This window comes from Limanda limanda, chromosome 17 (genome assembly GCF_963576545.1).
Source record: "Limanda limanda chromosome 17, fLimLim1.1, whole genome shotgun sequence".
NCBI lineage: Eukaryota > Metazoa > Chordata > Actinopteri > Pleuronectiformes > Pleuronectidae > Limanda > Limanda limanda.
The window spans coordinates 11,014,805-11,028,285 of NC_083652.1; the positions used below are offsets into that span (position 1 = coordinate 11,014,805).

The following is a 13,481-nucleotide window of genomic DNA, read 5'->3' on the forward strand; positions in this document are numbered from 1 at the left end:
CACAGTTCATTCAGTTTGTTGTTTAATCTGTCGCTGCTTTGCCAACTCTGATCGTTTCAGACCCATTTAGGACCACCTGCTCAACAATGGTCCCGGGCCTTCCCGCCTTTCTAGTCTCCTGACTCCCCCATGCTGTACCCCACTCCCTAGTACAGTATGTACTGGTCCAACAGATTGTCTATTGTGTCGTCCAAGTTGTAGCAGTCCAGCTTTTTTTGCACTTTTGGTTTGTGTGTTGTTGGTCTTCTTGTTTGGTGTCTTTGGGTTGTGCATTTGATTCACTTTTGTCAGATGAAGGCTCAGGACGGTAAAGGAGAGGGGTTTTTTTAATTTCTATCGAGGAGGTTATGTTGTCAGCCCTGTACATTTGTTGGTTGGTTGGTTGGTCGATTGGTTGGTTTGTTGATTGGTTTGTCAGCAGGATTACACAAAACCTTCTTGACACCTTTAAACAAAACTTGGTGAAAGGAAGGAGCTTGGGACAAGAAAGAATCCACAATTATTTATTATTTATTTATCTGGACAAAGATATGAGTGTGTACGTATTGTTGAAGTTTCATCGAAGGTAAGAGGACTGTTGGGGCCTTGGTTGAGGTATAAACTCTACTGAGGGCTGTTATATTGGTTTCATTTCCATTTGTTTGTCTCTCAGCAGGTTTGCTGTCAGTAGGAAGAACTTATAACATTTTGAGTCCATTTTTTCAAATGTCGCAAGATATGATGTTAGCCTTGGATTTCGAGCTGTGTGAGCTGTGTCAACCAACATAAGCTGTTTTCAGACATGCAGGTGTGTAAAATCTGTCATGTGTTAAAAGCGTCATCAACCCCCCCTTGCAATAAACTTGGTCAACCCCTGCTTTGTGTATGGCAGATAAAAAGGAGAAAATAACTGCATGTCGCACCGGGAGATTAATCATTAGTTTAGCTCAAACTTTCCCTGTAAACACACCCATTAGTCGGTTTCTCCTTTAACAAAGTCTGTTTTCATATACGTTGCAAAAGGCCATTTTGTCCCTAGAGGCATAACATTACAAAGAGTTTCCTCTCTTTGAATTGTGGTGGTCTGACAGATGCAATCTATCTTGAGATAAGAAAGATTTTGTGTTTGTTTTAGTGGAAGACAAATGTCGGATTTGTTTTTTCTACGGGGGAATGCATGGGATTCGTCGTCGTGTTTGAAACACCGCAGTGCCACAGAAGATGCTCTAGCAGCAGGCACACAATGGCACAGGGTTATCAGCCGAGTCATTTTAACTTTCTGCTGAAGTCAACCTCTGCTCTGTTTCTCAGGGCGGGCGTCTCACTCCACAGTTTGTTTTGCCTGCAGAAAAAATCTTGTCCACAGGGGCCATAAATTCCACCGAGGACAGAGAGGTGATGATCTCTGCATGTTTTTGAATAGAAGCTTTATTTATCATTTTTCACACAAAGACACCATTGACCGATTGGATCTTCAAGTCACCTTATGTGAACTGGATAACACTTCAATACAGAAAAGTCAATGTTATCCACAGATTAGTGAACTGAAATATGATCTCACTTCCATTGAGAATGTCACAAAGCATAAAATCCAGCTTTGTATGATGTCTGTCAGACTCTGACTTGAATGTCTGGAAAATGTATACTTTTATATAAATTGCACATAGGCTACAGAACGCAGCAGGAGATTGTTCAGGTCAGATGAATTCACAACAACAGAAAAATGTCTGAAACATTCCAGGGGGGGAGCCTGTTTAGAATATGGGGGGTTAGGGTTATACTTGTGTCCAGCACATCGACACCGGCGTCTGCCTTCATTCCCAATACCACTCAAATCTCATTGGCTTTCCAATTTTAACATCTTTGTCGACGTCTTCTAAATGTATGGCACCTCTTTTTTATCCTGGGATATTTGTATTATTTTAGTTTTTCTTCTCAGTATTGTTTTCCATCGTGTGTTAGAAAAGTCCTCAGCAAGCCCAATCACTCGCTTCGAATTTTTCAGACATTTTTCCTGCCGTTTCCTCACATGAACTCAATCTGACATTTTCCAGGGAGGCTGCTGCCGAAAGTGTCAGGAGGAACTGACTTTAACATTTGCTCTCTCTCAGGAGAGAGCTCAGTTCATGTCTGAAAGTAGTTTAAATGTCAGTTTCCCTTTTTGCTTTAATGAAAAAAGTTGCAGAAGTCACTCGACCTTAAGACTCTTTTCTTAAATCGGTAAATCCTACAATTGAGCCTCGTCCAAACTGTAAAAGCTTCACAATCCTGTGATTATTATCGGAATTATACTTTAACATTACAAATGACATAGATGTGTTGCTCTGCCAGAATAGAAAGTCACAAAATATCTTCCAGTTTCATACATTGAAACCGAAAGTTTTCCATGTTGTTAGGCCAGGTTGGACGTAAGGGGGTTTCACTTCACCAGGGCTCATATCCTCCTTAAAGCTGCCTGAAGTGGAAGACATGACTGTGAAATGACCTTTAATGACACCTGATCTATAGGAGACCTCATGTGAAAACACACACAGTTCTCTGTTGGCTCCTCTCTGCATTGTCTGGGACCTAAAGAACTCTGCCTTTCTCTCGGTTACATATTGATCGTGCGACAACAAAGGTGACACAGTTTGAGTGGCTCACACAGTAATTGGGTGTGCTCTCTCCATTTGATCTCCTCTGTTCTATCCTCAGCCGCAGTTTCCTGAGGAAAGAAGATACTTTTTATTCCTGTTAGTATAGAAACTGGGGATGAAAAACCTCATTGTGAAACTACCCTCACTTCCTTCCCTTCATGGTTGCACCACACAACCACAGCAGCAGTTAAAATGCAGGATCATCTCACTAGACTGTCAGGAGCATAAAGCTACGTGTGACATTCATAACAGTATCATATTTTCTACCACAACATTCTACTCTTAAATTTAACAAACTCGGGAAAACATTTAGCTAACAACAACCACTACATTGTACACAAGTTCAGTTGTGTGTTCATGAAAAAGATCTTCTCAGCTTGTTAAAATAGGTTTCATATCTTCACTGCACTGAAAGACTGTTAATAAAGTTTGACAAAATCTCAGCGTCGACCTCAGACTCACAACTTTTAGTTGTGGGGTTTGAACGATGTGATTATTTCAGTCGCATTGGAGGATTATTACATTACATTACATTAAATATCATTCAGCTGACGCTTTTATCCAAGTGCATTCAACCATGAGGGTACAAACCTAGGACAGCAAGAATCATGTGCATTAGCTTCAACTACAACGTGCTACATGTAAGTGGAATATATAAGTGCAACTAACAGAGTTGACGATTGTTGTTAGACCATCATCTTATTAAAGTCACTGAGATGTTTTAGGGTCAAATTTAGGGTCCACTGTCTTTGGAGCTGTTTCTCTTTCTTGTGAGTTCCCCAACTTTGTGGAAGTGCAACATCTAATCTTCCTAACTAACAACAGGTTTAATGATACAATTCTTTTCATTTCCAAATGCCAATAAATTCCATGAAAAGATTCTACCAACTACAGTGGCACTCAGAGGAGCTCAAATCTCTGGAAGAACCCAACCGTCCTCTATCCAACTATTTGGATTTTCCATTGGATCTTCACCAATTTTCACACACTCATAACTATCAGTCCCATCTAAGTCCCCTTGCAATGTTTTGTGGTTATCCGCTCAATAGGTTTTCAAAACAAACAAATGGACAGGGCTGAAAACTTAACCTCCTTGATGAAGGTAAGGATGAACATGGGGCAAAGGGACAGAATCAAACCTGTGGCACTCAGCGCTCTCAACAAGCCCACTGAACCCAATGTGTTTAAGTCAAAAATCATCCTGTTGCCTTAAATACTCAGCAGCACAGCAACACTGTTTGAGCTCCACACAAAGTTCCACTGAGTTGCATTAAGACTGGAACTCCTGTTGACATGGAGTATATTTATTATATAAGTATATATATTTCTGAAACAACAGGTTTTTTAGACACTTTCTCATCCAGCGTGTGATGCTGCTTTATGCTCAAGAGGCAAAATAAAGCAATGAAAGTCCAATTAATGATCCAGCGAAGCTCAGTGAGAACTGGGCCACTGTGACAGTATCTGACTGGGATGGTGGGAACCGAGGTCACACCCGAGCTGCATGGTGATTTATCAGCGAAAATTTTAAACGATGGAGAGCGAGAATAAAGGCAGCAGCGACAACAACAAGATTCTCCACAACACTGTGGTTTGGTATAGTGCGTTGCAAGACTCAAAGATTTCAAAACGCAACCAACTGTGGTTAGCCGAAGGCCGTAAAAATTATGGTCTGGCCGTTTATGAACTCGCAGTGTAAGAGGGTAAATGTTCTCCCATTGTGATGCAGAATGGCGAGACAGGAGAACATGAATAAACTAATTAAATACCATTGTTTATAGTAGTACTACACAGCTTTTCCTGGTGATTAAGAAAAACGTTCCTTCTGAAGTAAAGGATCTAATACACAAAAGTACAAAGGGCAAATTGTGATCATCCATATCTCATTTATAATAAAAAATCAAAATAACACGAAAAAATCTGTGCCGTAGACAAGGCAGTAGCTGTCCACAGGTCTCGATAAGAAACCAGATCCACCAGGGGAGGCAAGATGGAGAGATCGATTACTCTGAGGTTTCCCATGATCCCATGTCTCTCCAGGGAGGACGAGCCACTGCTCCGGCGCTGCCTGGGTCTCTCCACTGCCATTATCACCGATGGGAGCCACAATAGGTCAGAGAGATGAGATAACATTGTGAGCGTCGGAGCAGCAGGTGAGAGGCTCAACAGGGCGCGATTAGATATCCGGGTCCCAGGGTGTAGCATTGCCTGGGGCCTCGAGGGCCTCGGCCCCGCCATCTGCCAGGGTGAATTCCTCCCTGCTGCAGGGGAAGCACTCTGTGGCTGCACAAAACTGTTGCTGTGGGGCGTTGCTTTGAGTTTCTCCTGTTACCTTTTTTACAGAGAGAAGTGTTACACTTTACAGTTCTTTTGTTACAACCTCAAACATGAGCTGGAAGAATGCAAGAAACTGCTGCAAACAAAGGACAGAAACTTCCGGTATTTGAGGAGTAATTCTCTGTTTTTGTTTTTTCCTTCATTAACCAAAAACTGGCATAAGTTGTAAATTGGGCACATACATGTATTCCATCTGCAGACCCTGGACACCACATCAAACACAAAGCAGCAGTAGTACTTGTTAGATATGCAGTCCAGATCCTCTCTGGACTGCAGGTTTCGGGGCTCCAGTGTGAGGCCATCACTCAGCGTGAGCACACCCCGGGGATCCTCCGATGACAGCCGTGCTGGATGGTTCACACATGACCCGAGAGCGTTTCTGCACGCAACACCCTGTCCCGTGACCCGCCGGCACCAGCCCTCACTTTGATCTGACGACTTGCTGTAAAATTGGAGATGCCCGCCGCACTCACACATGCCAGACACGCAGTTTGCCTTGAAACACAGGGCACGGACGTGGGCCGAACATGAGCATATTGAATTAGGAGCTGTCGAGCAAATCTCGGATGCGGTTGCATGGCTCTTAAATTACCAGACAAGGCCAGGTGAGCCATGATCAATCAAGGTTATGTATTTGATCCCGATTAGAGCTCCGCAAGAGTCCACCGGCACGACTGAAACCTTACACATCAGATCATTTTCGCTCAAATGTGAATAACAAGCACAGCGTAAATGAGCTGTGTTTACATAAAGCGAAGGCAGACGCATTCTTCAGAGACACGACTCAGACGTCTCCATGAGATAGAAGAAGTGAGGCGAGCCACATCTGTTAGATCACTTCAAATCAGTAAAGAAGCTCAGGGTGCTGGAGGAGATATCAGACACTGATAACCGTGACCGGAACCTCTAACCTGAAGGTAATAGATCTCGACATGCTCATTATCCAACGTACCTACTTTCACTGACAGAAAACCCCAGTAAACACCATCCCAGCACAGGCTTTATACGGCAAAATGCAGTTTGTGGGCCATACACCATTTTTATTGTTGAATACGATGCATATTTTTAGCAACAAGATGTTGTCAGACACAGGATGTGTGTCTGGTATCAGAACCCTGGCGTCTCTGTGCAGATCTGGAGATGCTGATGATATATCCAGATGTGGAGGGTGACCCCGGGCTGACCCTGTGCAAAGCCCACCGTGCTCTGGGCATCCCAGTGGTGAGCTGCTGGACACTGATGGGTTTATATACTGCAGCAACAAGAATGTAAAGGAATATTATAACTTTACTCCAAAACAGCAATAGATTCACATTTATTGGTTCTACAGTCATAGTTTATCTTTGTCCACCACTTTTGACATTTCATGAATTGCACATAGAATTCTACTGAATCAGCAGCTCTATAGAGCCGCTTATTTGGGGTTAGGATTTGTAATGATATGCATTTAATAAGAGCTTCCATATCAAATTTTCCATTATAAAGGATTAGTTGTGTAGTAAATACATTAATCTGTCCACAGATGTGGAAAGCACAGTATGTGCTCATTAAAATACAATTTGAGATACCTATACTTAAGTATTTCCATTTAGTGTTAGATTAAAAAATGTTACCTTTTTGAAACCCTTTGTTACATATATTCTGATTATTAATACAATATTTAATCAACGTAGGGTTTCAAGATTTCAGGTGTGTACCATTCAAATGACATTGGATTAAATTAATAAAAGAAAAATAACATAAAAGTCTGAATGATCAAAATGATAAAAGTATAATTTCACCACTTTCAGGCACCTATTTAATGGGCTCGCTTAATTTCAGACACTCACACAAAGAGAAAGTAACATGTAGAATTTTAAAACAGATGAATACAAAGCCCAATACTGTGTCAAGCTCAGCCTGACGTGAAGCCTGCTGTTCTGCCCGTTGACAGAACAGACCGGAGGAGGAAGGGATGAGGGTCTTTATCTGTTACAGCCCAGACTCCATCACATAAAATGGTCTCCATCTGTTCTGGCCATCAGGTCTGAGCCACTGCTGCTGTTTCTGCTGCAGAATAGTCCGGGTGCTGTTGACAACCTCCGAACAGACCCTGAACAAGAGAGGGCCCCCCTTCCCCGTCCCCCTGCCCCGTCCCCCTGCCCAAACCTCCTGCTGGGCCACCAGAAGGCCTCTGTTTTCATAGTGGCCATTACCCTCATTGGGCCGGCCCCCTGAGCTAACATCCCTGCCATTAGATACACAAGTAAGCACGACTGCCAGTGCGCTCCATGACACTGGGTAAACATGTTGGCAAACTGGGGGAATGTGAAGTGAGGCAGTTCAAAAGAGTGTGTGCGTGTATGTGTGTGTCTGCTGCCTCACAGTAGATCAGTCATGTCAGTGTTTAACGACTGTTGTCGAACAGAAAAACATGTAAGGATGAAAACTCCTGCTTGCAAAAAATGGTGCCTGCCTCTGGATTCATTCTTTTTTCAGGAAGTTGCACCTTGTTAAGCCCTATGAGGCAAATTGTGGTTATGAATATGGGGTCTACATATACAGTTTGATTGGTTGGTTGATTTCTTGGCGGAATACATTTGCTCTGGTGGACACACAGAGGGTTATCTGCTCTGACCCTGGGTCACCAGCCTCTGACGGCTGTGGCACTAAATCTCAATCTGACAAGTTCATCCTCATCTTTTGGCAACGCCTCCAAATGGAAAACTGGAAGCATAACACAGGACGAGACTGGATTCTCCATCACTGAAAATCACATCACCAGCTGGTACACCACATGCATTAGTCTCTCAATATGTGAGGAGGGGAAACGTAGTGTTTTGAAACGCTTTCACGTTCATTTATTTGTTTTTGGATTCAATGAAAAATGTGGGGGGAAATACAAGACATGTGTTCCACCATCCTGTGCTGTATCCGTTGGCCCTGAGGTCTTATAAAACACAACAACAAATTAAGAAAACAAACTTATCGCAAAACAAGCGGTATTAACTTCTTATTGAAAAATTTGGGACCTGCTTTCGATGAGGCTTGTTGCTGATCGGACATATCTCTGTTTTTAACAGCAAGAAAATTCTGGCAAAAGGAAATTTCACGATTTGTTGCTGACTATAAGCTTCTGTCCCATGTTGAATTTGTATCTTTGTGATCTGGAGTTTCTGACTGATGGACATTTAACAACACACACAGCTCGGCTTTAGCAGTCGTCTGTGACAGCACATATCCATCACAGTTTAACATTGTCAGCTCGGGGTTTATTATGCTCGCTCGGATCCTTTCAGGGATCAGACCTCTGCCCCCGGACAAACACTCTGTGGGTGCATGTACGTACTCATGTGGACTCGTCGGCCTGCTGGGCCCTCGTGCTCCCTGGGGTGTCTGCTCATGAGAGGGCCTGTTATTCAGAGAACGTCCCCGGGCCCTCCCACCCTCCTGGAGTGTCTGTGCCTGTGGAGCAGGGGAGCTGGGAAACCCCCACAGCACAAGGGAGGACAATTTGTGGTTTGGAGCCGAGATGTTGCTGTTTAGGTAAATATTGTAGAGTGGTTGGAGAGGCTGGGACTTTTGTCAGCACAAGGAAAACAAGCGTGATAACAGTCATTGAGGGAAATGTTTGTTTTCTCCAACGCAAACCCCCTCGGATTGATGACTACTTTCTCTGCTAATCATGGGAGCGCTCACACGGCTCAGCTCACATTCAGCACTTTCTCCTCGTTTACGTCATCGCCATATGGTCCACATTCACTGCAGCATCGGGGAAGACACATGTACGGCATCATTATGTTAATACTGATGCTTCTGCTGTGGCACAAAGCAGACAGAAGGGATGAGTGCAGGGTGGAGGAAGGGGCGGGGGGGTGCTCACTGATACCCGTACAGAAAATCTGTCACGTTCTCAAGCTGAAACAAGGACACATGCAAATGACTCAGCTGATGCAGACGGGCCATGAATACACTGTGATCTGTGTCTTGTTGCGTTAACAAGTGTTTATCTGGATCTCAGACCCTGTCGAGCATCATCTGCACAAAGGAAGGAGGTCACATTAAAGCTGCAGCGTCATTCAGGGATGCTGAGGCCATCAGATAACTGCGACTGGTCAACTTAAACACAATGTGGAATAATCACAGGGGACATTTGAAAATAAGCAAACGTATAGCACCGTGTTGCTGTGATAATTATTCTTCCCCCAGGACACAAACTGTAATGTAGGTCGTTTAAGAGAATTCTGTCAAATGAGGACGTTCAAAATGAAGGTGATTCGTTTATTGCCTTTGGATCATTCAAATCCTTTGAGGGTCAACAGTATATCTATATATATATGGATATATTACTGCAGATAATACCGTTACTTCCAGGGGGTGCACACACATCATGGTTTAGCCAAAAGCCTGCTTGTGTATCTTTATTTAACCCATGCTGGAATTCAATTTATCACACAGAAAACACATTCACATTCAATCATTTGACTACACTTTCCGAACAACTAATTAGAAGCTTAATTATTTTGGGAAATCGTGTAATTTTAAGTTTTTGTTGATTGCGTTCTACACTATCGTCAATACATAGGTTGAGCAATAGAATTCTAGTTTGAAGACAAAAACTGTAAATGAACAAATATCCAAAGTGGCTCCTCCATGAATTCAACAATGATCTGTTGGGTTGTATATCGAATATAAAATAGTTATCTGTTGCCCTCTCCTGGCCACATTGGTCAATACCATGTTATAAACGTATGAACCATTAGGAGGCGCTGCACTGTACAGAAATATTGATTCTTTAAAAAAATATCAACTCAAAATCAAAGTTTACCACTACAAACTTTGACAAATATAATTTCAAACTTAAACAGTGAACTTTGACATTGGTGCACCCTATCTTATATATATATATTTATATATATATAAATACAATATATGTCCATAGAGGAAATCAGTGGTCATGTATGTACACCTGGTTCCTCCATTATATTACCACTCCACCTTTGTATTTTTTCATTTATATTCTTTTTAAGATGTCAAATGTTGACTGAAGTGAGGTGAATGAGCAGTTTTTAATGACTTGTGAATTGCAGTTTCAACCAGGTACTTCCTCGATAGTGTTTCTGCTTTGACTATAAGCATAGCAAATATATTTTATAATTCTAATTTGTACCCAATTTGGCAAATCGCTCTTAGACTGTGATAGAAGCTTGAGTTTGGCTGTTATTCTGGGTTAGTACCCTCATGGTTGAATGCACTTATTGTAAGTCGTTTTGGATATAAGCATCAACTAAATGGAATGTGAAGAATCTGCAGTTTTTTTTGTAACTTTATATGCAAATTTAACAGACGTCTACAGGGTCTGTTTTTCCTCTGTTAACTATTTAACATTATGCAGTATATTTATTGGGGTCAGAGGCTGATTTTCACTCACTGGCATATATCATCTGGCTCTGTTCAGAGTATAGACAATTAACTGAAGTTAAAAACAATTAAAACACATCCGCTCTATTATGCTTGGATACTGTTTAGCCATCGACAGGCTCGTTTCTTCTGTGAATGGATGAGTAAATAAAAACTAAACATTTCTACTTAAACACATGTAGATGCATGGAAGTTAACCCACCCTGTAATACTACATTCAAGCAACAGAATTTTGAATAAATCCCACAAGTGCACCCAACCTATGAAGTTTTCATTCACTGAAACCTAAGGGTAGATTTTATGAGCCTTCCTTTATCGTCAAGGATTAAATTGATGAGGCCCTTTGTAATTCTTACTACACATGAACCTGTAATCTACATTGTAACATCACATCTGTTTCTTAAGCACCAGCCAAACACTGAATAAGAAAACGGGAGGTCAGAGTATGTAAATATATTATTTAGTTGAACATGAAAAAACAAAATAAACAGTAATGACAGGCAATTTAAACAAGGTTCTTTATTTGACAATGAGACAAGTTAGCTAACAGCAGCTTTCCTGTTCATAGTCACGCCTAAAACTTCTGGAACTGCTTCTTGGCTCCAGCAGCCTTGGTCACTTTGAGGACGTTGAATCTCACGGTCTTGCTGAGAGGTCGGCACTCTCCGACGGTGACGATGTCTCCTACTGTTACGTCTCTGCAGAAATGAAACAAAATCCAGACATTAACAGGCAGTTGAGGTTTATCTGTCCAGAGTTGAGCAGAATTAGATTTAGCTGAGCTGCATCAGTGTTTGCCAAAGGCAAGTATCATCAGAGCGTTAGCTTAGAAGACCATCGTGAGAAAACATCATTTGCAGCAAAACTTTGGGCAAAATTGTATCGTTGAATGAACTGACTGCAGTCATATTAACTTTTGAGAGCTGCAAGAAAAGTACATACAGCTCTTCAAGGAGTTAGTAAATTTAACACCTTTGATTTAAGTTATTACCAAATTAGGTCAAATACAAATTTGGCTGAGGGAAATCATTACTATACCATTGCACAGAGCTTTCCATAACTATTCTGTAAATTAATGACATGGGAGAGGTGCCGTACCTGAAGCAAGGTGACAGATGGACAGACAGGTTCTTGTGCCTCTTCTCAAATCGGTTGTACTTGCGGATGTAATGCAGGTAGTCTCGTCTGATAACGATGGTCCTCTGCATCTTCATTTTGGTCACCACACCTTTGAAAAGAGACAATAGAGTTGTGTTAAACATCTTCCCTCAAGACAGGTCAAACATGAGTGGGATGTGAGAAAAGACTCATTCCTCTAACTATTAAAGGTTCAGTGTGTAATATTTACTGACATCTAGTGGTGAAGTTGCATGTTGCAGCTGAAAACCTCTCACTTCACCCTTCCAAACAAGAGAAGCTGTGGTAGGTTGTCATAAAACTCAAAAGGTGTTTGTCCAGTCTGGGCTTCTGTAAAAAACAAGGCGGCCTCCGTAGAGAACACAGACCCCTGATGTAATTTTAGATTTAAATATAAAAAGGGACCATTCTAGAGTTAAGAAAACAACAATTTGGACAATTTAGATGTAACACTAGTGAAAACATCGCTCTATAGTTTATTTAATATTCAATTTCTGCCAACAGTTCACTTAAATCTTACACACTGAACCTTAAGCTTCAAAAAACTGTCATTAGAATACATCAGTGTTGCCATAAGGCGATATCGTCACAACCCAGAGGGCTTGGAAGACCATCGTGAGAAAACATCATTTGTAGGACAGTGATATACAAATACCTATAATTTACAGTTTCTATGAAGTTAGCCAGCTGGTTCTGGCTTGGATTGCTTCACTGATCAAAAATCGTCAAGATAAGCACTTTGGTATTTTCATCCCAGACGGAACCATAGCAAACCAAGCCAGGACCATCAGGCCAGTGTGGAAGATTGTGATGAAGTATTGAACTGACCAGAGAGGATACGCCCACGGATGGAGACATTTCCAGTGAAGGGGCATTTCTTGTCAATGTAAGTGCCGTCAATAGCCTGAAGAAAGCAAAACAAAGAGAATTAGAATTCGCACTCTGACTTTTTCAAGAAATAAAAAATAAAGTCTTTACTAAGTGCATCAGTTTTGCCATAAGGCGATGTCGTCAACACCCAAAGGGCTTGGAAGACCATCGTGAGAAAACATCACTTGCAGCAAACATTAAACAACTTAACTGCAGTTTATTGCTATGAGGAACTTTCTGGACAACGCTGCGGTACCTCTCTAGGGGTTTTGAAGCCCAGTCCGACGCTCTTGTGGTAGCGAGGGAGCTTCTCCTTGGCCTCCTTGCCACCATCCGCGACCAGAACACGCTTCTTGTTCTGGAAGATGGTGGGCTGCTTCTGATAAGCCTTCTCGGTCTGCGGAGAAACAAAAATCACGATTAGTCGGATCCGGAAACACCAAGGACACCTCAACTCTTACTCCCCGGATCCTTGTGCACAGAGCGGCTCGTTACACAAACCATCGCCCTGCCTCGTTAACTCATTAAAAAGACACTTCCTCCTTCGAAGGATTAAAAATGCCGATTTTACACAATGTCAGGTGAACTACAAGTTAACAATCAAGCAGAAGTAGTCTCCACCAGAGTTTAAAATACACAAAGCTGGAGTCAACTGGAAGGGTTAACACGAGCGGGCTAGGCTAACAAAGCTAACACCCCAAGCTAGCTCAACGTTACACGCGGGTATGTAGCTCGGCATCAACAAATACCGTCTATTGAAGCTTAAACGTGGTTAAAATGTACAGATGGTCGTGTATAAGGACCCAACAAATACATGTACTAAATATAGCCGGAGTTTTAACTTTATTAAACCGTGTATATTTCGAATAAAAGCCAGCATGCCGCTTTCCCAGACCTACTTGTGCGTCCGCCATCTTCGCCTGCCGAGTCGTAAAGAGGCCTTTGCATGCGCGCGACGGGCGGAAGACCACGAGGCACGGGAAGTGACGTCAAACGACGAGGATATAAAAACGATCCAGACAATTTATAAATTGGTTCCACAAACTTCTTTAACTTGTCCACGTCAGATTTAAATTAGATTAACCATTTATTTTAAATTATTTTTCTTTTATTTGTAAGTCT

General features: G+C 42.0%; 1 protein-coding gene and 3 non-coding genes across 4 annotated transcripts; all 4 read right to left on the reverse strand.

Moving 5' to 3' along the window:
• Positions 1-10,856: 10,856 nt before the first annotated feature.
• rps11 (ribosomal protein S11) lies at positions 10,857-13,322 on the reverse strand. Its single transcript, XM_061089515.1, has 5 exons — positions 13,259-13,322; positions 12,616-12,756; positions 12,318-12,393; positions 11,451-11,580; positions 10,857-11,050 (listed from the first exon to the last, which is right to left on the reverse strand). Exons 1-5 carry the CDS (start codon positions 13,271-13,273, stop codon positions 10,927-10,929), a joined length of 486 nt encoding a protein of 161 aa, XP_060945498.1. The 5' UTR covers positions 13,274-13,322; the 3' UTR covers positions 10,857-10,926.
• On the reverse strand, positions 11,131-11,211 carry LOC133023859 (small nucleolar RNA SNORD35). The gene has a single exon (XR_009683082.1). It is a non-coding gene; the product is annotated as a small nucleolar RNA SNORD35 (small nucleolar RNA).
• On the reverse strand, positions 12,042-12,124 carry LOC133023858 (small nucleolar RNA SNORD35). Its single transcript, XR_009683081.1, has one exon. It is a non-coding gene; the product is annotated as a small nucleolar RNA SNORD35 (small nucleolar RNA).
• Positions 12,467-12,549, reverse strand: LOC133023873 (small nucleolar RNA SNORD35). The gene has a single exon (XR_009683096.1). It is a non-coding gene; the product is annotated as a small nucleolar RNA SNORD35 (small nucleolar RNA).
• Positions 13,323-13,481: the final 159 nt, after the last annotated feature.